The sequence below is a fragment of the Mauremys mutica genome, chromosome 20, assembly GCF_020497125.1.
Source record: "Mauremys mutica isolate MM-2020 ecotype Southern chromosome 20, ASM2049712v1, whole genome shotgun sequence".
NCBI classification, from domain to species: Eukaryota; Metazoa; Chordata; order Testudines; family Geoemydidae; genus Mauremys; species Mauremys mutica.
This window is the reverse complement of record NC_059091.1, coordinates 7,773,134-7,797,542: the sequence shown is the minus strand read 5'-3', so window position 1 is coordinate 7,797,542 and position 24,409 is coordinate 7,773,134. Positions and strand designations below refer to the sequence as shown.

Here is a 24,409-nt window from a genome sequence, read left to right as displayed (position 1 = left end):
GAAAGGCTCAGTTTAATTTGGAAGTAAATTCCATTTTGCGTCGAAGGATTTTCGGTGTAGCGTGTGGCTGGGTGCATGGGTGCGGGGCCTGGAGTAGTTTTAATACCATCCCATTTATTTTGAGCAAAGCACTATGCAAGAAGCGCCATGTATCCAGAGCTAGGTTGCTAGCTCAGGGACAACCAGCTCCATACTCCTATACATTCTTCTTCCTATAGATACTGACCAATCCTGTTACTTTGTTCGCCGGGAACCCTCGACTTGTAGTGAAAATAGGTCTCGAAATATGTACCACTGGCGAACCGTTCACCCTAAGAATGGGCGGGAGCTGAATGAAGGAGCCACACCGCTCCAGAGCATGAACACCCAGCCTAAAACCTCAGTTACAATATAGGGCAGTGACTTGGTTCCAAGCCTGATCTTTGATGCCGTCTGGAATAGGTACCAACACCAATGTCAGAGCAGTCGGGGGGGCTAAGGGGGGGGGGGAATATCGCACACAACCCAACAAACCTTATTGCTTGGAGGGAAACCATACCTGTTCGGCTTGTCAATGAAAGGATGGTGGGTTGTACTCAACATCACACTCAGATTACACTCAATGCTGCTGACAATCTTTTAGACCATAGAAACCAACGCTGGCTGATGGGTGGGTTGGGGAGTTGCGCATTCACATCGGGTCTTTCCCAACAGATCCAGTGTAGGAGATGCATATTCTCATATTTATATATGCTCGCTGATTTTTTTTTTTAAAGAAAATTATGAGTGATCAGGTAAAGTCCCGGGACCACCAGCTAGGATGAACACTAGAGAGTCTATGAGGTTAACCAACATGGACGCTTTTCGAACTTTAAAAGAAAGAAAGAGCTTGCTCCCTCAGAAGCAGTCTTTTCTTTTTCATGCGTCGGTTCTGGAACCAGATCTTCACTTGCTGATCACTCAAGTTTAATCGGTCTGAGAGCTCCCTCCTCCTTTGGCGGGTAATGAATTCGTTGACCATAAACTCCCCTTCCAGCTCTGCTAGCTGCAGCTTGGAATAGGGTTTTCGCTTTTTCCGGGACCTTGTATGCATCGGGTACCAAGGAGCACCTAAGGACGTGTGATTGAAAGGAGAATTTAATACACTGGAAGAAACAAAGTCGGCTTCCAAGATAGGATCTTTCCCCCACTTCCCTGCCTCTCATCTGCATTCACAGTTTGTAACGCTCACCTCATAGCAACATCAGCTGGCATAAGGCAGAGGTGTCTGACACAAGAGAGATTCATAAATCTTGGTCTGCAATACTTGATAGATCAGACTGATGCATAGCTAGACACATAGAACTATTTCTTACTTAGGGTGGATATACAGATCTATATATTAGATACAGGTATGTATTTCAGACTGCCCCATAAGCCTACATATTGGGTGCACGATATTTAACTAAGAGTTATTTTGTTTATCTGATTGGTATATTGTATACAACGACGTATTTCTTATATACAAAATTGATACATAGATCTGTGTCTTAGATACGTGAGAGACACATATTGCTAACTTTTGCATACAATACTGATACATGGATCTATATTTTAGTTACAAACCTAATGAACAGACCTAAGTCACACATGGTTCTACGTTTTGGACACACGATAGACCAAGAAGCAACCTACCATATGGAAATCAGCTAAACTTTGTTGAAACTGCTTCACTGCAGAAGAGAATATACATAATGGAAGGCACCACTATAGGCATTTTTATGGCGCCTCGATGCCGCGGGGGGTTAGGGGTATTTTTATGGTGCCTTACAAATTTTAAAGGGGGGAAATCAATAAAGAGAAAGCCAACAGGTAGAAACCAGCGTGTTGGGTGTGGTATCCTTTCGCCTGACATGACAACTCCAATGTAGCCAGCTCTGCCTTTTTTTAAGCACCACCTTTGTACTGAGGTTTTCAGCTCCCAGGCAGCCACCCCGCTGCACACCTTTGTCAAGCCTTAAAACATTTTATACAGGGCGACTGATGCACTCAATCTCAACGAGCATATTCGGGGCTATCTGTGCAGTCGCTATCTATTTTATGGGATATTTACATGTTTATAGCCTTTTCTTTTAAAAGAAGCAGCACCTAATAAAACATTAGGCATTTGAGTGCTACCCCTAGTGGTCTCTGCACAAATAGACATGCTGATCCCATTGCTAATTCCATGAATTCGATCCACAAGAGTGGACCTCCGCGGAAGAGCCTTACAACACATCATAAGAACCACAGCTAACAACACACAGATATTCCTTTGCTTTGCTTTTCCTTACCACCAGTGGACAGATTGCTTCCTTGGTTGATAGGCGAGACCATTGTGGCTGGTTCGCTGGACGAGCCCTTATTCCCTTCATTGAGTAAGGATGAGCTGGAGTCTGACTCCAAGGACTGACAAGAAGGGGGGTCGTGGGACACAGTCTCAGACGCCGGATAGTCATATTTGCTGAAAGTACCGCTCATTCCATTGGGAATCCCAGGTTCAAGTGGCATCAAAGCATTGTCCCTGACCCTATCCTCCCTCTTGAGGCTGGCAGTCTCGGAGCAAGCCTCCCTGTAGTAGCATTTGCTCTCCTCCACTCTAGCTAGGTCGCACGCTCGGCTGAAAGAAGGGTTAATGGACACGGGGCTGCTGAGATAGGGCTGGGGGTATCCGTTGCAGGACTCTGAGGATGCCCAGGGCAGAGAACAAACATTGTCCCTTCTCGGGTAGGAGAGAGACGGCAAGCCAGGCAGCTGTCCTCCGGAAGCTCTGAAATTGGGGAAGTAGAAGGTGTCTCCCGTGTGGATGTTCACCAAAGGTCCCACAAACCCAGGATTAAGGAGATTATGCTCGCCCATTTCCGCGGGCCTGACCAAGAGCTTCTAGTTTATTGCTATCTGACATTAAACATAGTTAAACCTACAGGTCCACCCCATTGGTCGGAGCGGGGTCACGTGGGCGCCAACTCGCGTTGGAGAGAGGTGCCACCCACCCTTGGCAGTCGGAGGCAAAACAAAACATTAAGTTCTGCCTTTCGTTTTTATACGCGCTTTTTTTTTTAAAGAAAAAAAATAATCATAAAACATTTTATAAAATAAAGCCACGGGTTTAAGCACTGGCCTGAGAAACCCCAGGTATTGTAAAAATGTACCTAGACCTCATCTCCAGATATATAAACGACCCCCTTCCCCCAGCTGTAGTTAGGGTTCCTCCAACAGCTGGCAAAATTAAGCAATTTTCTCATTAATTAGCCCCTTTATTAAGTAAAACCGTTGAAATTTACAATATCTCCCAATAAATTACTATTAGATATTGTGTCATATAAAGTTTACGGGCTCTTTAAGGAGACGAATGATTGGAACCGCAACAGGGTCATATTTACAGTTGATGGGATGAAAGAGTTTTAACATATTTGCAGCCGCTTAGATATTTTACAGCTTTATCTGGAGCACTAGGAATGTTTCCTGCCCGGCATTCGGTACCGGGGAAAGGCGAGTTCCATCCCTGCTAGGGACAGTCCTCAATTCAGGAATCACAAGCCTATAACTTCATCAATCCCCAGTCGCTTTTGTTAATGAGCTCTGCCGAATAGGCAAGACAAAAGAGGAAGAGGGAAATATCGCTCTTCCTCTGCCTTCATTTCTGTAAAGAAAACTTCTTTACCGAAAACTCCCACCGACGCTCCGTAAATAAATACACGAAAAAAAGATATCCGGTTCTTAGCCCTCTTATAACGACATGTTGTGTATTCGTGACAGCTAAGGTCTTCTTCACTCGGGGATTGCAGAAGAGAGTCGGTTGTAGGAAAAATGCTGCCGCCAGGAGATATAAGACAAACATTCTTGGGGTATCTCAGTGCACAATAAATACATTGGGAAACAAAGTATTATTTTAAAAGTCGGTTGTAAGGGACCCCGGACCCAGGAAGAGGCAAAGAGAAGACTCTTTAGAGATCGAGAAGGGGTTGGGGTTGTTGTTTTTTTTAAAGAAAAAAATATATATAGGATTTTTGATGTCTTTGGAATTTTCCCTGCTAGCAACTTCCAAGCGCAGGGACACCGGAAAACTACCGTAAAATTTCCTGTATAGGTAAAAAAGCTTTTAATGAACTAACGTGGGAGGTGGTAGAAATGTTAAACACATAGGAGTTGAACGGCAGACCCCGAATTTTTGAGATCCCATGGAGCACAAAACAAGTGTCTTCTATTTGAGCGGCTACTAGAATACAAAGTCATTTTCCCCCAGGAAAATATTGAAGCTAAACTGACCTCTCCCAGCTCTGCAGAAAAATGACGTCTTAATCAAACATCGCATTTTCTTTGGTAATTGTATTAAATGGTGAGCTCCAAAAATGTTAAAAAACCACCATATATATATATATATATATATATATATATATAGGCGAATATGTGTGCCTATATGCAGCCCCTCATATACACATAGTCTACACAGTGATAAATTCTGCTACCGGATTTGTTTTATTGGAATGAAAGTTTAGCACATTTTTCAGCTTTCCAGGAATTATTTTCCAGGTCCGGCTAAAAAGCTGCTTGAAATTTTTCCAAGTACATCGTTCTCGATTGAGAACACATTTTGAACGCTTTGCAACTGTGGAAGGTGATCGTTTATACGATGATGAGCATGTGATCTGGGTAGGTTGCCATATGAATCGGCTGGTTTTTTTAAATTATTATTTAAAGAAAACTCGTTCTTATTTCTTGGCCTTTTTTCGCGAAATTCGCTATAAGGCGGTGCACGTAAGGAACATGGCTTTGTTCTCATTTAGCCGCCGATGCATCTTCAGTCATCCTCTTATCTCTGATTTGAACATTGTGCAGCAACCCCCAATGCAACATGTCAAAAAGCAGACTATGGTATCCATACTGGGCTTTACATCGAGTGAATCCAAAACTGCGCGCTAGAATCTCACCTAAGGGGATTTTGTTATTAGTGAGATCAGTGCATTCAGAAAAAATATTTAAAACACTCTGTTAACTGTTCGCCGGACTTCCACATTAGAAAATGTGTTAGCATATTTACAGCGAGAAGCATAAATATATTCCCCAAAGGCCTTCATTTCGAAACATGAGCAGATTTCTTCATTATATCATTGGAGAGTCAACGTCCCTTTTACAGTTATCAGACAGATCAACAGAAAAGAAATACTTAGCGATTATTTATTAAAGCTGTTGTATTTCTACCATGATTTCTTTCCATGACAGATACATTTTCAGTTAAAAACTAATGATTAAGCTTTTAAAATTCACTCCAATGGCTGTTGCAAAGCAATGTAATTACATACCCTAGTGCTTAAAATAAAACACTCTAAATACCAGTTTAATATTTCTTAATTATATTACTAATTTAAGAAAGCGACAATTCATTGTACCAAGTGTATCCGAGGCTTCCCTACGGACACGACGAATTTTCAGATGGAACCATGATTACTGTATTGTATTGTATTTCTACCGCCCTTAAAGAAATAAGAATATCAGAACTAAGCCTCCCCACCCCCCCAAGCGTTCACAAAGTTGTTTTACCTTTAGTGAGGAATCACTGGGCCTTACCTCTTTAAAATCAACCCCACTGCAGGTAGAGACCTAGACACAAATATTTAATAATTTTCGCCACATGTTTATTTCCCTTCTTCCTCAGACAGAAACTCATCCAAGCAAGGAAGTAGAAAAGCTTCACTTTAATATTACGGCACACGTAGTATTAACCTAACTAGAAATTAGGAATAGCTACTTAGAGAGAGAGAGGAGAGAGAGAGAGAGAGAGAGACACTAAGCAAAGTGAAATCGCACCCAGGCAGTTCAAGGTCACTGTCTAGTGTAGTAAATAGGATCTACATGTTATGCAAATTAATGTCTCGAAAGAGCATCAGTCACCGCAAGTGGAAAGAAGAGGCAGAAAACGCCTTAACTTTTGGTTACACTCCTCTCCCCATGCACAGTCCTCCAAGTTCTCTTATTTATTAATATTTTGTTATCCTTGGCAGTTCTCCGATTTCAAACCAGCTCTGTCCTAATGTGTGTACTTCGTGAAATACCATTTCCCTTACACTGCCTTGTGATTTCTTCTCTAAATATTCCACAGGGTTTATCTCAACTGCGCCCTGCATTTGAATATACTCCTTTGTTTCCCTTGGATCCGTAATTTAAAAATTAAATATGGCCCCCGTCAAGATATTTACATTTTAAGTTTAAAGAACTAAGGCTATTTCCCTCACTTTGCCCCCAAGAAAGCATAAATAAACTTAATTCGCTCTCGGAAATGTTCTATCCCAAAGATATTGCAGTAAATTGCATATTTTATTCTATTTTTAACAAGAATGAAATAATCTAAAAATGTGACTTTTTGATTGGACATTTCTAGCAACTACTTTCTCTTCCTAGCTGAATTTCTTGCAAAACATGCTGGATTTTTAAGGCGTTCAATATCTTTGGTATTTAATCAATGACAATGTAGTCACATGGCCAGAAGAAAGAATTTAAAGAAAAATAAATTAAAAGAGGAATAAAATATGCACTGAATAAGGTAAATCTATAGGGCTTTCCTTATTTCAATCCAGTTGCATAGAATTTAAATTACTGGCTATTTCTGATAGGGAAAGTATTTTTACAAGGGTAGGATAGTGAAATGGAATACATAGTGGTGAAGGGGGGAGGAGGGAAATCGAAAGATCGAAGACTGTTTGATGTGTCTGTATACAAATGTCCAGAGTTAGCTGTCCTTTGATTTAATTCAATTTAATAGGCAGAATACTTGTGTTTGTTTTGATTTTAAAAATCAGGTTAAACGATTAAGAAAACCTACATAGCTCTTGTCTTCTCAGTGCACTTAATAGTTAAATGCTTACGATGCCACTACATTTTCCCCAACACTGCCAGCAGAGGATATCATTCTCCTGCTGGATTAATGTAAACTGATGCCTACATCCTCTGTAAGGCAACTTCAGAAAAGTTTATGTTGTCCATGACGCTCAACTTTTCTCACAATCACAATTGGCGCTGCATACTGTCATTTCATGGCGTGGACCCTGTACCAACACGCTAGTTAATGTGCTAGGATTCAAGACAGTCTTGATAAACTCTGTTTCAGAGCGTGCAGAATGTTTTCAAACATGTTTTATGTTCTTTACTCTTCATGTGGGTGGGTGGGTGAGGGTTGGTGAAGAAGTTAGGGCTAGAACAGGTTTATTAAATCTTCCTATGGTGCAATTCTCACCCAAAAGAGTTTGAGATGCCCACAGGACAGTAACTTTCATTCAAAGTGCAGCACAATAAACATATTAATTTCTCTATGTATATTTCTTAAAGGCAAATGAACACATTGGCTTCAAAACCCTTTGTTACTGTGCTGAAACATATTCAAGAGACATTTCATATTTCTAAATGAGCAGAAAACAAGAAGCTTGTGAAAGCTAGCTAGCTAGCTAGATATTACTTTTAAAAGAATTTCTGGACAAATACAGAGGCCAATTCCTTTTATTTTCTTCTTTTACTATTAAAAATATCTCAACAAAGACTGGAAATTTTCCATATTCCAGATACACATTTATCATTATTCAACCCACTGACAATTATACTTACCTCAACATACAACTCAATGATGTGAAACCACATTTTCCCTCAAGACTAGCAATTTATTCTTCAAAAGTGAGTGAGCCAGAACTATGAAAACTGAAAATGGAGGAAAAGGGGGGAAAAATAAGGAGCATTTCACTATAAAGACCGTGGTTAAGAAGTTATTCAAACTACTTGATACAAAGGAAAGAAAAGACAAAACTTGTGAAACTTCCTTTTCATGCTTTTATTGTTGGTCATTAGCCCGTCTGTCTAGACTTCAAATGACACCTTTTTTTTTATCTGTAAACAGAAGCAGGGAATACTTAGAGAACTCTGACTGCTGACTGGTTGCCAGAAGATCAAGGCTGTGGTCTTCTTGATTAATATGTACGAAACTCATGATGTCAAGGTCAAACAGACCGCCTAGTCACGGTCAAGGGTAATCCAGAGCTGACGTCACGGCCTTCTGATCCGAGTTCCTTCCTAAATAAATAAAATAATCAAAGATACCTCGGACGTTTGAAATCTCAAAGAGGCAAGTCTTGAAAGCTGAGAATGTGTGCGTGTTTGAAAATGTACACCAGACATGGGTTTAAGACACAACTTCGGCTGATGTTTATCACAGAAAATAGTGAGAGACCTGCGTGTTTGTTTGTGTTTCTTTCTTTCTTTCTTTCTTTCTTTCTTTCTTTCCATCGCAATCTTCCATACTTAATTACCTTGTAAGAAGATGACCAGCTGTTCCGATTCACCCATGATTGTTATTATTGCAAGAAAAAAAAAGGGCGGGGGTGAATCTAAGCCTGTAGGGTCGTGAGGAATGTAAGAGGCACTTAGAAGTTACTTCGTTTTCGTTCTATTAGCCTCCAAACCCCGTCTCCTTAACTCATACGACAAAATTATATAGGAAAAAATTTGCACTCGATTAAATAGTCAATGAAAGGGTTAAAAGGCTTTTCTATCCATGGCAGACCACTCGTTTTCTTTGTTGTTAGAAGGACCTGATTCTGATCTTACTTACACCGGTGTAAATCAGGGCTAAGCGTACCAAAGGCAAGAGGGTTACACTAATGTCAAACCACTCCAAGTGGAGCGTGGTGACAGGCCTACGCATGCAATGAGGAATTTTGGCCCTATGACTGAACATCCTCTGGATTATTGCCCGAAGAGCTCTCACCATCAGAATGGGACCCAATACATTTACTCTTTGAAACTTCTGAAAACCCTAGCCCTTAACCGAGCGCCTCAATTTCGTCTGCGTTCAAGAGCCTCTGCTCTAAATGCATATTTTTTATTAGAAGGGAGTGTGAAAAAAGAGGGGAATGAGGGACGCAGCAATTGGAAACACCCAGAGAAATGCTGAACATGATAGGAAAGCATCTATTGTCATAACATCTTCATTATCCATCGTCCAAAACAATTTTAATTTACACGAGCCAGGCCCCTTTGTATGACAATCACGCACGTTCTCTTTTTTCTTTTGCTTATTATATAGTCTTTATACCCAATGTGATAGATAGATAGATAGATAGATAGATAGATAGATAGATAGATAGATAGATAGATAGATAGATAGATAGATAGATTTTTCAATCAGAATTAATAGGGACTGAAGCCTTAGGTGAAAAGAACTTTAAGAAGTGGAAAATTTCTCACAGGAATCCCTAATAACACAAAAAACAATTAACCAATCTGGTTAAATGCTAATGACAAAAGTCTCCCCGAGCCTCATAACTCCAATGAAGCCTATAGAGTTCTATACTTCTTTCTGTGAACAGCAGGTCTGAACCGGCGCAGTCTAGGTTGTGGTTTGATAGATCGGCACAGTATCAGTATCTACACGATTTATCAGTATCTATCCGCGTGTACATGCGTCTGAAATGAGTGTGGTTTTATACGACGCACACCCACCTTTGAAGAAAATGCTTTAAAAGATGAATTTGGAAAGTGTGTCCATGTTAAACCCTACGTCCGAACAGTGCTTAGATACAGACTTCATAACATTTCATCTGCGGCCTGGGTAAATGGAGGTGCATTTTCAATAGTTGTCTATATTAAGATAAACGAGGGGCATATATCTGTATTATCTTATATACCTCGCTTATCTTAATATATATACACATACACACACACACAAGTGCTGATTATCTATCTATCTTCACATTTCCTTCCAAATTATTCCTTTATTATGTAAGCCATCACCCTCACGAAAAAAAAATCATCAGCATTATATCGGAAATAAATATGGAAACGCCTATTTAATTACCTGGAATAAACCATTTCAGGAATGACCGCATGTTTAAGAAAAGTTATCCTCTGTTCATTCACACACCTGACGGAGGAAGACTTTGAGCGATGAGAATGACCAAATATTCATTTCAACTCAAGAACCCCTATTGGCATTGTTCCATCTCCTCCTTTATAAAATACAGCCAGTGATCACATAAACTCGTGTGGAATGTTCCATGCCTATAAGTATATTTGGAGGTACCTTTAGAAACTTTAAAATATGTGATAGAATTTCATGAATGCCGTGTATAAATGCGTTATATACTTCGTAATCGGCACATGCATTAAAATAGCGCTCGTGCTCGTGTGTTGCTCGCGTTATTTTAATACAAGCCCTGATATATATAAATCAGGTATCATATCTATATCTCTATATGTACATACATATGCTTTGTATATATACGTTCTATACGTTCTACATATACACACCTCATTCTATTGCTTTTTTCTAGCTTTCGTACCCTTTAAATGTAACTATATACACTAGTTAATATAAATTTAAGCAGAAATAACATTGTTTTAGGTTACGTAACTTTTTGTCTTTTCCTTTGACAATTTAACGAGGTAATTAATTTCAAGGGATATTAAGGTATATTGTGACCCGCCTATGGAAACAAATTACTGTACAATATTTTTAAAAAGCTTTCTTCCTTTAAAGTTGCTCACTTCTGAAAGTATACACCGTTCGAAGGCAGCCTTTTACCTGGAATATTAAACAATGCAGCCAGGCTACGGATTACGATCTTGCCACTTGTTTAGTAACAGTAAGGCAGGGTTTAGATTTTTATCTCTGAACGGGGTTGAGTCAAACTGGTTTGGCAAAAGACACCTTTTGAGCAAAGCATGCTCATGGTGAGTATGTGGAGCTAGGTTACAAGCATCTTCAAAAAATCTTCCCCCCCGCTCCCTGGCACAGGAAAACAATTGCTGTCCAAGGAAGAAAATGATCGGAGACTTTTCCCCTTTCCCCACTTCTGAAACGGCACCCCGTCTGCTTGATTGAAGCATATTTTTTCATCCCATTTACACTACTCCTTTACCCCTTTGAAACAAGCTTATACCATATTCCTTCGAGATAAGGCATCGGAACACAACTTCTTATATTCCCATATTTTGGCTTCTAGGTGTTGACTCCTTTAATGCACTTCTGCTCTTCATACACATGTCAAAATGCGCCCTTCTGGCAGTTTTCCTATCAGGTTTTAGCCTTGGGGCGTCATTCTTTTTACTTTGGCGTGAGCTTACAATGGTGTAAAATCCCAAGCGCTCTGATTCTGCCTTGAAAGAGTTAAATAGATACACACCTATATGTATAAATACCCATAATAACATCTCGGCAGCAATCCATTCTCAAAGCAAAAATGATATTTATTTTAAAGAAATGTGATCTGCATTCAGTACATATCATTTGGACACCACACTATTATATACATATACAAGACATAAAAAATGATCGCTTTTACATATCGGAAGAACACTGTCGATAATGAGCCGATTTACATGGGGGGGGGGAGGGGAAGAAACCAAACCAGTGACAATATGGGGCACTTTCCATATTGTCCGCGAAAAAACAGACATTCCAGTTTGATGGCGGAGATATAGAAACCCCAATGAGAACTTACCCTCAAAAATGTATTACATAGCAAGTCACTTTCATTTCCTGGGTGACCTAAATTAGTATTTGTTATTTTTTTTTGCAAGTGATACAGAATAGTCATAATAATAAAAATATTCTCTTCGCACAATAGCAGCCTTATTTTTAGGGGGTCCTGTGCGGCGAAAGGATATTCAGCTAATGTAACATGACAGGATTCTGCTACAGGGAGGAGGCTCTCCATACATTTCACATCAGTGCGTGAAATAGCCAGAGATATGAAAGGTTGTGCACTGGAGAACTTGCGGGGCGGAGGAGGCTAGGCGATTATACAGAGTTACAAAATAACGTTCAGGATTCATGTCTTTGAAACATAACAAATCTACATTTGCATTGAATATACTGTACACGGTTAACGTTCTCGATGGATGCTTGAGGACAATCTGATATTCACAGTCGGCGGACGGTAGAAGAGGGCAGAGGAATAAACTAAAGATGCTGTTTATTTCTTTGTTTTGTTTTTAAATAACCAATTGAAACATCAAAGAGTTCGAATGCGTGTTGTTATTGTTAAACAGACGTGTCAGATAAATATTCTTATGTGTTTCTTTCTGTCTTCCCCCCCCACCCCCTCAAACATTTCTTTGTCAGGTAGCGTGAAGGTGAGGCGTCTTAGATTTGCTAACTACCTTTTTCTCTTTGACCCTGCGGTTCTGGAACCAGATAGTGACTTGCCGTTCAGAAAGGTTGGTGGTAGCCGAAATTCTCCTTCGCTTCTCTTTGGTAATGAACTTGCTGGCTGCATACTCTTTTTCTAGTTCTTTCAGCTGGATTTTCGTGTAGGGGACCCTTTTCTTCCGGCCCCTACGGTAGCTGCTCACTTCTGGCTGGAGAGGTACCACATCTGCAAGATGAGACAGATAAAGCAGTTACATCGTTCTACTCCCTGGGACCGAATGGAGGAGAAAGACAGACAGACAGAAAGGGGGAGGAGGTCTGACTCACTGTTAGATTATCGTGGAAAAAATGCTGGTATTCCAAGAGATATTTTCTAGATGGGTTTTCACATATAAACAAAGAGCATCAATTAATTTAACAAAATATCCTGCAATACAAATCCAATAGACCTTCATACCAGGTAAATTTTAGGTGTGGTTTTAAAGTTTCTCCCTTCTTTTTTTTTAACCTCAAGTAAACTTTAATATCTCGCTTTACCATTACTACCAGACAGCGTACGTGCACTCATTAATTATGATTTTTATGGCTCCGCATGATAGATCGCAGCACTTTGGACAAACAAATAGTTCCTTGCTGTGTACTCTGTACAGTCTGTCTTCTGCAGCGCGGGTACCATTTGCAATCTGAAAAAGCCTGGACTTTGCTCGACATCAGCTGTTAATTTGCAGGTTGGGTTGATGCATTTTTTTTAAAGAAAGGTAACACGTTATCTTCGTTCTCTCCTTTCTTGAGAGGCACCTAAACTGTTAAGAAAGATTACCCACTGAGATTACACCAGAGATTCAGTGGGAATCTGAACGCGTGCAAAGCTTGCATGGTCACTTTTGCCTTATTTTAAGGCTGTTCACCGCCAAACCTCAATAATGAATCGTATTCGGGCTTTGCACTTGCAAACCACAATCATTTTAAAAAAAGAATTCCAGATATGAGATGACAAAAGGCGCTTTATCTCTGTAAGGGTGACAAAGACACTAAACCAAGAATCGCAGACTATTCAGCGCAAACTCCATTCCACCAGGAATTTAGGCAGGTATCAAAAATCCACTGTTATAATTGACAACAATGGATTTTAAAAAACAACAACACAACACCGTCTTTCTCGAACATTTTGCACAGCTGTTCTTTTCGTTGTTTGCTATAAGAATGACAGCTCCAGTAACATCTACTAAGGACTTCTATAAAGGCCCAAAGATACAGTATTAGGACCCCCCCACACACACCCCGCCCCTGGAAATTCTCCATAATTTATCAGTACAGCCCACAAATGAAACGGGGATCAGTGAACCCAACATCCAAAAAATCACTTATAGGTGAGTAGACTCTCTGCCTTCACCGAACCTCCCCCCCCCAAAAAAAACCCAGCCACGCACGTATTTTTATCTAGAAGTTTACACTCTCCTGAATGGTTTCAGAGTAGCAGCCTTAGCTCACGAAAGCTCATGCTACAATAAATTTGTTAGTCTTTAAGGTGCCACAAGTACTCCTGTTTTTTTTACTCTCCTGAATGTTATCTAAACAGAGTTCAGTTTTCTCTAGGTTTGGCAAGTGGATCTCTGTCATCAGGTTTTCACACAAAATACTATATCTAGGAAAAAGAAGAATTTGCTAGCCAGCTATTTCCCTACCAGTACTTAGATATTTTGTTGTTGTTGTTGTTGTTGTTCTAAACAGGAAAAAGAAAGCACTTTAATCAATGGTTCCAAAAGAGCCATTGAAACCCAACGAGCTCTAAAAGGGATTTCGGAGATTCCCCCTCCTTCTTCCTTCATTCAATCCGGTTAAAAAAACAAAACACCCTACATTATGCCATATCATTCTACTTTATTTTCTGGCTGCCTATCCGGCCTCTCTGTTATCATTGCTGAGAAATGGAGCCGGGTTCAGGTACCAATATTTTTCCAAGATGAATGCGCTTTGGGTGTGGGACACAAAACCTTCACTTCTGCTTTACTGCAGTGCATTCATTCAGATCGCCAGGCCTTGACATGAATTGCGAGGAAGGAACCCTGTAAGAGGCGGTGATACTTATTTCCTAAGCAGCGAGAGAACAAGGCGGAGGAGAGTCTCCCAAACTCATAAGCTTTCCGGTTGCTTTGCACGCTGTAAGTCACCCAAGACTTCTAACTAGAGGAAGGGGGAATCATTGCTCTGTTTTTTGTTCGCCTCACCCCTTTCGCTAACAAGATTCATTTGTCACTTGGCACCAATTTCTGTAATTGCAGCATGATTTACTGTACCATTACAAGCCATCTAACATTTCTAGGGAAAGATTAAGGAGGTGAGCCGGCACTTTTGCGCTGCCTGCGTTCAGAAACTTGGGTGGAAGAGAAAAGAAAATTAAAAATAAAAGAACAGCGACAGACCCAGCTGGGTGGGGCGACGCAGGGGAGACTAAATGAAAGGAAACTGACACACTTGCTTTTAAAGCAACCTCAAGCTCGCGGTATGTATTTTGATCTAAGCATGATTGCTTCACCTTCTTACCCGTACGTGTTCATACACATAGGACTGCGCAGAAGGCATTCCAAAGCGATTTTTTTTTACCTGGCGGTTAGTAAGCAGACAAGCATGCCGGAGCTCAGAACAGCCTACCTGGGAAAGGTGACTTCCAGAGATGGGTAGACTGTGATTGCTCTTTGGAGCAGTAGACCTGCCCATCCCAACCATTGGAAAGAGCCCAGTGCTGGTATCCTTCCATGGGAAGCAAAGCGTCATGCCTCGGTTCGGGGTGGCCGCTGATACCTGGCACCACTGACACGTCCAAGTAACCAGGGACCGCCTGGTAGGAGCTGGCAAAGCTGGGGTAAAAAGCAAACTCTTTGGCCCTTGAAGGTAGTTCTTCGCTGGGGATGGAACCGCTGGGTTCGGGGTACTTTTCCGCCGGGTGGTAGGAACAAGGTTTTTGTTGCAAGTTCACGTTGTGGGAATGAGACAATCTGCACCCATAATAGCTGCCTCCAAACGGGTAGCCGTAGCCCAGCGTGGCGTTGGAAGAAGCTGGTGGCGGAGGGCACTGCCTGGCAGCTTCCGGAGCGGGTATATCCGTGTAGACAGAACCTTGGTGAGTCCCAATGGTGCTGGAATGGCGACCCAAAGTTATTATATCCCTGCAGTGGCTCGCTGGGCAGTTCCCACTTAGCGCCTCCATGGCTGGGGTTTTATTCTGGTTATTTTCATTCGGGTTTTCCTCATACACGTACATAAAGGTATCCGCCCAGCGTGGATGCAGGATCAGTGAAGTCGTCATATCATGGTCTGCCTGCGCTTTTTAAAACTCGTCTTCCCAACCAGAGACACCTAATTTCCCCCACATATTGTTTACGCAGGAGCATGCGCAGAGCTGGGTCCGTTCATTAAGAAATCCTCCGGGCCACGTGACCTCCAAATCGCTCTCAATAAATCTGGCCCGGTCACGTGTTCCTCAGCCCGTCCTATCTGCTCGTCCCTCCCGGCTTTGGGAAGGGAAGAGGCAGCTCCCATTGGCTGCTTCTGGGACAGAAACAGAAATCTTTAAAGGCAATGGGTGACACCCACTGACTGTAATGAAGGAGAGGACTAAATAAGGGGAATGGGAACTCAATATTTGGCCGACACAAAGAGCTGGACTTAGACAGGACGTTGTATTCTAACTGCCTTCAAAAATCTCAGGGATATATTTAAAAAAAAAAAAAGCTGGACTGGGAACATTTTAAAAGTAAAATATAATCAAATAAAACCCGCCCGTGGATGTGAGCTCACTGAAGTGTTTCATTCTTTGCTTGCATGCCTTGGGGGCTAAGGAATGAGACGGCTCCTTTATTAGGTGGGATCTAGATGGGAAAAAATATATAAACACCAGCACCATCAAAAGGAAAATGGAATGAAGGAGGGGGAGAGAATCTCTGATCTCAATAGTAGAATATTCTCCCTCTCCTCCCCCCCGATCGCCCATAGACTTCTAACAGACTAACAGGACCGGTCGGTCTAATAGCTTAGCCTTCCCTGGTACATCTTCTTGGGCTTTATTTTTAATTCTTCAAACGCTTTGATTGTTGTTGTCCGCTGGGATATTAGCGGGGAAAAAAAGACCTCGACTTCACTGTAACGCGTGTGTAATCCATTCCCTTTTGGTGTGTTTGTATGTGTGCGTGCGCGCGTGGTAAGTAATAGCTGGTCCGTTTGCTTCAAAGTCAGGGTATACAACCTACCCATGTGGCTGATCATCACTTTAAAACTATTAGAAAAGAATATCTGGTTTTGGACGAAACATGGGATTTGCGAGGTTTAACCTGTTGTATATTTCTTTGCCAGGTGCCTTTCTATTCCTGCCTCCCCCCCTCCCCCAGCTGTTTTTCTAGTATTAAACCCAGCTACCACGAAAAAAAACCCCAACATAAGATTGTAATAATGGATGCCTCCAGAACGCTTTGTCCTGTTGTTTTCTTCTATTAATCCAGACTAATAATACGTAATCTTTCGTGCTGAACAAACTGGGAAGGTTTTAAGGGGATTGGCCGCGATTATATTATCAGATCCTGTTATGAATGTTTAATACTTCAGTAATAAATATTGCAGCAACAATGTGGGTTATGGAACAAAGGGGGGCAGGTCTAATGGTCCAGTGCTGATTTGTGTGTGAACATAAAAGACAATAAATGCAACTACAGTTTATAAAACGTAAACAGGATCCAAGATAGATGGATTATAATTAAACAGACGAAATAGAAGAATAGCAAATTACTTGGCGAGAGATTGATGGGAAGATGCTTATGTGGTCTTATCCTCCTCCCCCGCCCTTGGAAAGTAAAGTTCCCTAACTTCATTTCTGAGAAGTCGGTCATTTCAGTCTTCATTCTTGTAAGGATGGGACAGAATGTGAATTTAGGTGTGTGAAAAAGTAACAAGAAACTCATGCTGATTTCCCCCGCCCCCACCCCTCAAAAATAATTGATAAGAAATAACTCACGAAGCAATTCAGTGTAATAGGAATAAGAAAGCCGCCGGAGAAAGTTAGACGAGGTTTTTCTTTTCATTTTTAAAAGATGAGGACTCTAATCACCCAACCCTGGTTTTCTGCATTATCCCCCGCTTTTAATGTTACCCAAGGTTTTTAAAGAGGATATTCCTCTGCCGGAGGTTTTTTGCATTCTGGAGTTGGTCAATTGAATGTTCCTGAATGAAACAGTCAGAGAGAGACATAAAATTCCATATCTGAATTAGCGGTGTATTGTGTAGGTAAGATTAAAAAAGGCCAAAATTACAATAATACATGTATTAAATAAATATTATTTATTCACGGTAAATGTTCTATAGTTTACATACCATGTTAATTGCGGGGGTTTTTAAATACCCATTCTCCGAGAGTTATTCGCATCTTTTCAGTAGCATTTTTCCTAAGTAAGAAGCGTGAAGTCTTTTCACCATTAAAAAAAAATCTACAGGAAGTGAAAAAAACAAATATTCTAATAACTCAAACCAATCAGAAAAGTAGCATTTTAGGGGAAGATGTGAAAGCTGCGCTTTTAATAAACTTTAAGTTTTCTTACGGGAACGCGATGTCCTCAATAGGGGATTTTCAGAAATCCTTGCCTAAAGTTTTTTTTTTTAAAGTCGAAGTCCAAGGTCAAGGCAAAATAGACAACCCAGTTCCTAATGAATGTCTAGACAGACAAGAATGAACTTCACATATAACGTCTAAATGACTTGCAAAGTCCCCGAGAAAGTATCAGTCCAAAGGAATTGTGCCTGCTTGCTCTAGAAAAGAAATCCGGGATGCAACCCCTTAAAAGGATCAAAACTATTTAAAACCCATAGGCAAATATCCCAGCGTGCAATTTTTTAAATGAAAGATTAAATACACGGACACACACACACACGAAAATCCCTGCACTTTACATTCCATTGAATGACTTCACTTCATCTAGAAATCTCCAGGAGAAAATACCTCCCTGGTGTAGATGGATATAAAAGCAACAAAAAGGTTATACATAAATTGAAAACTGTTTTTCCCCCTCTGCGCGAGCAAAAATCCAATTCGCCTTACCAAAGGACCTTACCCATTTGCAACCCTTTGTTTTTGAATATTGTCTGAAATAGTTAACATTGTGTAGCCTAGGTCCTGTCTATGAGGTGTGTAAGGAGGATTAAATGTTACATTTTAAAGATTTATTATAAGCATAATAAAGGCACAATATATCATGTATTATAATGGAGAGAGAAATCAATTGTTGACCAGAACGTGTACCAAGCGCAGAAGAAAACCAGTTTATAAACATTAAGGATTTAAGGTAAACTTCTTCAGTAAAGCGGGCAAAGTAATAAATACGAATAATAGCGCGATCTTTTCCAGGTTTATGTAAAGGCATTTACAGTTCCTGTTTCAATGAAATATAGATTTAATTAAACGCCGAATTTTACAATTCAATTTATTATTGCGTGTTGCAGACAGAAAATTAGAACAACAAGGTTGGAGGGCGGGGGGCGAAGGGACTCAGAAATTCTCCGGCTCAGGGTCCAGGAACACAATATCCCAATTAAACTGTGATTTCTGAAAACTGCAAAAGAAAAGCAGGAGAGAGAAAAAGCCCAACTTTTCTTCGGGAAGGAGGTAAGGTTTTTCCAAAGCGGTTTATGGCGATCACCCTGCGTTCCCTTCTCTGAGCTTTGGAGCTGCATTTCAATGTCCTACAATTGCTCAGTGCTATCTCATTTAAACGGGCTGATTTGCCTCAGATAGCAAGCTGTGGATTGATCGCCAAGAGTCAATTCTAGTGGGTTAATTGAATTAAAACTGCTCAGTAACGTTTACGCCCCCCAAATATGAAACTGCGTAGCCTGCTGCTGACCATCAATAAAAATCCTCAAAAGCAAAATGAGCAATTAGAAATAAAAGCAGATATGTGCTTTGGGCGGTAGGCTGTGGTTTGTTCTGGTTTTTTGACGGCTCTCCAGTCAATTTTCAGAATTTTCTGATCAGAAAAATGGCAGCAAATGTTGCACAATCAAAACAGCTTGACTTATGACCTCACATCATCATCTTCATTATGTATAGAGCCTTGAATATTTTGGTTAAATATCATGTCTTATGGTGGAGAATACTTTTTACTTTAACAAGGGGCGATTCCTGGTAGGTACAAATGGACCTAAAGAAGGAAAGGAACTAAATTAAGAAGCTTTAGGCACTGATAAAAACATCGATTCTTTTGATCAGGCGTCTCTGGTTTCTTATGTATTGGGGCTCCAGGGAGAGCTCCTGGGCGAGGCTTTTATTTATTATTAATTATTATTATTATATTTTACCAGTAGAAAAGAAGTGGTAGCCAGATGAATTTCACAATCCATAGAAAAGTAAGTAATATTCTTTTAGCTGGTACAATGCTGCTTTGCAAGAACTGAGAATTCAAGCTAGTCCTCAAATGATTCCATACCAAGATTTGATCCCGTTTTGTTTTAGTTCAGCATTCCTTCCACTATGCATTAATTTTGGAATTTCATTTATTTTCCCCTCCAAAAGAAATATGCTGGAAATAAACACATACTGTTGCAGATGGACAAGGTATACTTTAGTTTTCAACCAGAGGGTTTAATGTTTCAATGTATTATGCTTATTAAATAGCAAAGACTTGGAAAACTTTAAAAAAGACAGAGTTTTGAGTGGATGTACTTTCTGTCCAATGGCTACAATGTTCATGAAAATAATGATCTATTTTATGAGTCCATAGCCTAAAAAGTCCCACAGAAAATACACACCTACATCTAACATAGTCTTCAATTAAGTATTGCTTTCTCAGGCAAGGAAAATGATGGCTAATAAGAAATGTACAAACAGCAGCAGCTCGTCATAAAACTATCTGTAATTATTCATCCCTTCAAGAAAAACGAATTGGGTTTGATGAGATAGAAATAAAAATAAGGGGTCTTTGTTTCAATTTGGGACCGAAAAAGGCTAAGAAGAAATGAATCAATATACACCGCCCCCCCCCCCCACACACACTTTGTGTTGAGATCTGAACGATTTTAAATCTCCCTGCACTTAGGTACGTTGGTGATTTGTGAGTGCTTTGTGCAAATATATTCTTTACATTACAGAGAAATCAGCTGGATTTTTGTCAATGTCTAAGAACCCCAATACAATGTCAAATAAAATATATACATAGGCTTAGAAGGAGATCTTGCATTTCCATCATGTGTTTAGGGCAAAAAGGAGGTGGTATAATCATAGGGGTTTGAGCCATAGGGGAAAATAGAATTCGTGGTACGCCAAAATTTGGAATCCGTATATAATTTTCCCACTGGCCTATCAAATGTAGTCAACAAACTATGACATTGCATTTAATAGTCTATCAGTGGTTTCTAAGAAAAGCTTTCCCATGCTTTCTCTAATGTGCTTTATATAAATAATAGCCAAAGTTGAAATACCTTTCCAGACTTTTGGGTGAGTTCTCTGTTCCATTACGTTCTCAAGAAAATTAACGGTCTTGTTTCTTTCAGTTCCTGGCTGAATTAGTATAACTAGCCGGGAATTTGGGGTTGTGTCCAGGGTTTAGAAGCTTCTGTGCATTCTGGAAGGGTTGTGATCAAAGTATGAATACAATTAAAAAGAATCCTTTTGAGATGCTTGACAGAGGTTTAAAAAGAATAACCTCAAAGAGATCTACCACAATCGCCTAAAAATCTTGTCTTCGACTGGAGGGGCTCTCAGATGCCAGACTCAGAATACATAAAAATATCATTAATTTTTTTTAAAAAGAGAGAGACTGGGCATCATTTGAGGAAGGGAATTTTGTGAAATAGGGTAGCAGGTTACTTTCCTCCGTGCTGGGTCAAACTGGTTTGAATGGAAGTGGGCCAGGACTGACTGTAACCTTATGTGATTCTGTCGTTCCTTCTCGGAACCGCTCACGCTCTTGCAACCTGCTTTAGCAGATGCAGAGTGAGATGGTTTCATACAGGCCACTCGTATTTTGTGGCTGATAGCTTGCTTTCAATGTAATCATTTTCTTTAGGAATTATTTGTGCTTATTTCCCAACCGGGGGTATCATCCTTGCCAACTTTTCGTCTTATATTCTATCATCAAATCCTCCCTCTAGGACCCTATGCTTAAAAACGTGGGGGAATCTTTAAAAGTTTCAATCATGGAAGATCTGCCTCTAGGAAATGCTTGGTGGAGGGACTTCTTCTCCTCCTCCATCTCCAGTCGTGCGATTTTTATTCACGGTGCCTTTCATTTTGGGCTCCACTTTCCCCCTGCCTCCTTCGCCCTCCCTTCCCCCTACACCTCCTGGGCGCGACCTGGGAAAACAGATAAATAAACAAAATACCTTTGTCATAATAATCTGACCCATCACAACCACTATGACAACCGCCTCCCAAATGGAGCTTCGCGCACTTCTTTGCTCTTGCTGTGTGGAAGCCCTAGCAGAGCACGTCCAGGGGAGAACTACCGAGTGTCAACAGGCGTCTGCATGAAGACAACACCTCCATATCCCTGCATTCTGCCCCCCCGGCTAACTGTACTCATCCCCCCTTCCACCCTCCTCTTGATATGTGGGTCTCATCGACGGGACAAAAGACTGTGGGGAAAGAGGGGGTATTTGCAAGGCTAGGGGGCGGGGAATATCCAAAATACACAGCTCCTGTGAATTCGCCCTCCTGCCTTCTTTTTAACACAGCTCAGATAAAGCAGGTAGGAAATGGTTCAGAGGCAGACAAATAAAATACCTCCTTCCATTTAGGGCCTTGTCTCATCGGAAGTCCAAGTTCAATTCCAAGTTAAAAGAGGCGGTAGCCTACACCACTGACAAAGAGACGGGGCCGTGTTGGTCGTGTTTGTGTCAACAAGACGATCACCAGAAAGGGCTTTTATAACTTTTCATCATTTTCTCTGCATATTCTTCAGAGGGAGCGAAGGAAATCCGGGTCCCTTGCTGTCCTTTACAGTCTCACGTCACTTTAGAAGTAGACTCTACTTTCTACTGTATTTTAAAACCAAGCTCTCAGAAATCTAGAGGAACTTTTGATTCTGGGGTTTCAATGATTTGGGGGTTGGTTTGGATGCCAACATAGTTCAAGATGCATTTCGAAGGACAAGACTGCTTTGAAGCCAGGACCAGTCCAATGTAAGAAAATGCAAATTCTCCTCATTATACAGCAGCTTGATATACCAAATTTTACTCAAAGTCAGTTGTGTTAGAAATATGTAGGAGTGTGTGTGTCCCCCCCCCAAAAGAACATATTTATTTTTGTCCACTTGATGTGAAAATGAAGTATCTTAGGGCTATTTTTTCAAATAATCGACTAACCAACTAGTGTGAAATATTTCCAGAGTTCATTTACATTTAATGTGAAAGCAGGAAAGTAACACAGAAGTTAATAAAAAGAACGAGGAGTACTTGTGGCACCTTAGAGACTAACACACTTATTTTGGGTTCTCTCTGTATATATATATTCCTACTGTATTTTCCACTGCATGTATCCGTGGGTTTTAGCCCAGGAAAGCTTATGCCCAAATAAATGTGTTAGTCTCTAAGGTGCTCCTCGTTCTTTTTGCTGATACAGACTAACACGGCTACCACTCTGATAGAAGTTAATGGAGCTATACCGCTCTGTTTGCAAAAGTGGAGCTCTGTTATGCGTTATATATCAAATATGCGTCAGAAAATAAGCGACAAAAGAAAAGTCTCGCTGCAACGGGAGTAAGTTCTGCTCCTAAAATCATTGACTCACGCTACACTTTTTTGGGGTAGAAATTTTCGGTGAGGATCTAGCAATGACAGCACGAAAAGTAAGATGTACTAAAGCTAAAACGGGAACATCCAGGGGTTAACACGGAAATCCCTTCCTCCCCCCAACCCAAAATTTGTCTCTAGGTTTTATTCCCATTCTCCACCGTTCAATCACAATGTGCTTTTATCTTCTTCATCTCACGCCCGACTTTTTATCTGGAAAGTAGCAATACTGATAATAAATGCAATGGGATTCTAGAGCCCGGTAGGCTAGGAGGTTGTAGTCTTATTTTACAAAGTAAAACCTGCCAAGAACATTTTATATTAACTATTAAGAGTAAAACAGTGCAACAGTTCCAGGCTTAGTTACATTTTACCACTAAATACCCATGTTAGGAAAAGTGTAATGGTTCTCTCCCAGAAAGAGAGAGAGAGAGAGAATTTTCAACAGCTCCCCAGATTTGCACAATGTTCTCTATTCGTCTGTCTTCAGTTACAAGAAAAAGGGTATTTTGCTCAATATTGTATTTAAAAAGTGACAAATCCCCCTCCCCTTCGCCTATTTGCTATCATGCCTTCTTATTTTCATAACGTGATATTTCATCCTAAATACATGGCTCCAGATCTTAGCATATTGCCAACCCAGTCCACCCCCCTGCAGCAGAAACTCATAAGTTCTTGCGTGTATAAGCACACTATGCTCTGTATGCGAGTCACCAATTCAAATATAGACGGGGAACACTTACAGGATGCTTTATTGTTGTTATTATCGGATGTCCAATGTGTGTCCTTGAAGTTCAGATTCCCTGCCGCTGTGGCTCTGATTAATACGAAATGGCATTTGAAATAAGTAGCGTCTTAATTGTCCAGAACTAAAATAAAAGTAATCATATATATTTGAATAATTGCTGAGGGAGGATAAAAAAGATGGTGGTGGCGAGGATGGCCTCTATAAGTCCTGCTCAAAGTAAGTTCAAAACATCAGCGAACTGGGAAAATGTTAAATCGGAGGGTTACTAGACTGTTGTCCCAAGATTCATCTGATTAGTCTAAAATAAAACCTATTTTTTCATAGATTCCAATGCCAGAAGTGATCACTGTGATCATTTAGTCTACCCCCTGTATAACATAGGCCAGAGAACTTTCCCCAAAATAATTCCCAAAGCACATACAGAGATCTTCTAAACATTTTGCACTCTTTTCACTTTCAATGCAGGTGTGTGTGTGTGTGTGTGTGTGTGTGTGTGTGTGTGTGTGAGAGAGAGAGAGAGAGAGAGAGAGAGAGAGAGAGAGAGAGAGAGAGAGAGAGAGAATATATGTGAATGTAAGGATAAATATATACGTGTACGTTTTAAAAAATAGCTAGCTAACTATCTGCATTCTTTTCTTGTCACTTCCAACGCGCCTGTGTGCGCGCGCATACACACGCACTGGAAGTGAAAAGAATAAGAAATGTTTAAAAGATCTTTTTAAAAATAATTGTTATTCTAAAATATCCAGAAGAATTAAGGAACT

The 24,409-nt window shown here is 40.5% G+C and overlaps 2 protein-coding genes across 2 annotated transcripts; both read right to left on the bottom strand.

Annotated features, from left to right (window-relative positions):
• Nucleotides 1-850: 850 nt before the first annotated feature.
• Nucleotides 851-2,856, bottom strand: HOXC12 (homeobox C12). The gene is made up of 2 exons (XM_044994378.1): nucleotides 2,292-2,856; nucleotides 851-1,089 (listed from the first exon to the last, which is right to left on the bottom strand). The coding sequence occupies exons 1-2, from the start codon at nucleotides 2,854-2,856 to the stop codon at nucleotides 851-853; spliced, it is 804 nt and encodes a 267-aa protein (XP_044850313.1).
• Nucleotides 2,857-11,367: 8,511 nt separating this feature from the next.
• Nucleotides 11,368-15,500, bottom strand: HOXC13 (homeobox C13). Its single transcript, XM_044995345.1, has 2 exons — nucleotides 14,783-15,500; nucleotides 11,368-12,356 (listed from the first exon to the last, which is right to left on the bottom strand). Exons 1-2 carry the CDS (start codon nucleotides 15,435-15,437, stop codon nucleotides 12,100-12,102), a joined length of 912 nt encoding a protein of 303 aa, XP_044851280.1. The 5' UTR covers nucleotides 15,438-15,500; the 3' UTR covers nucleotides 11,368-12,099.
• Between the last annotated feature and the right edge of the window lie 8,909 nt (nucleotides 15,501-24,409).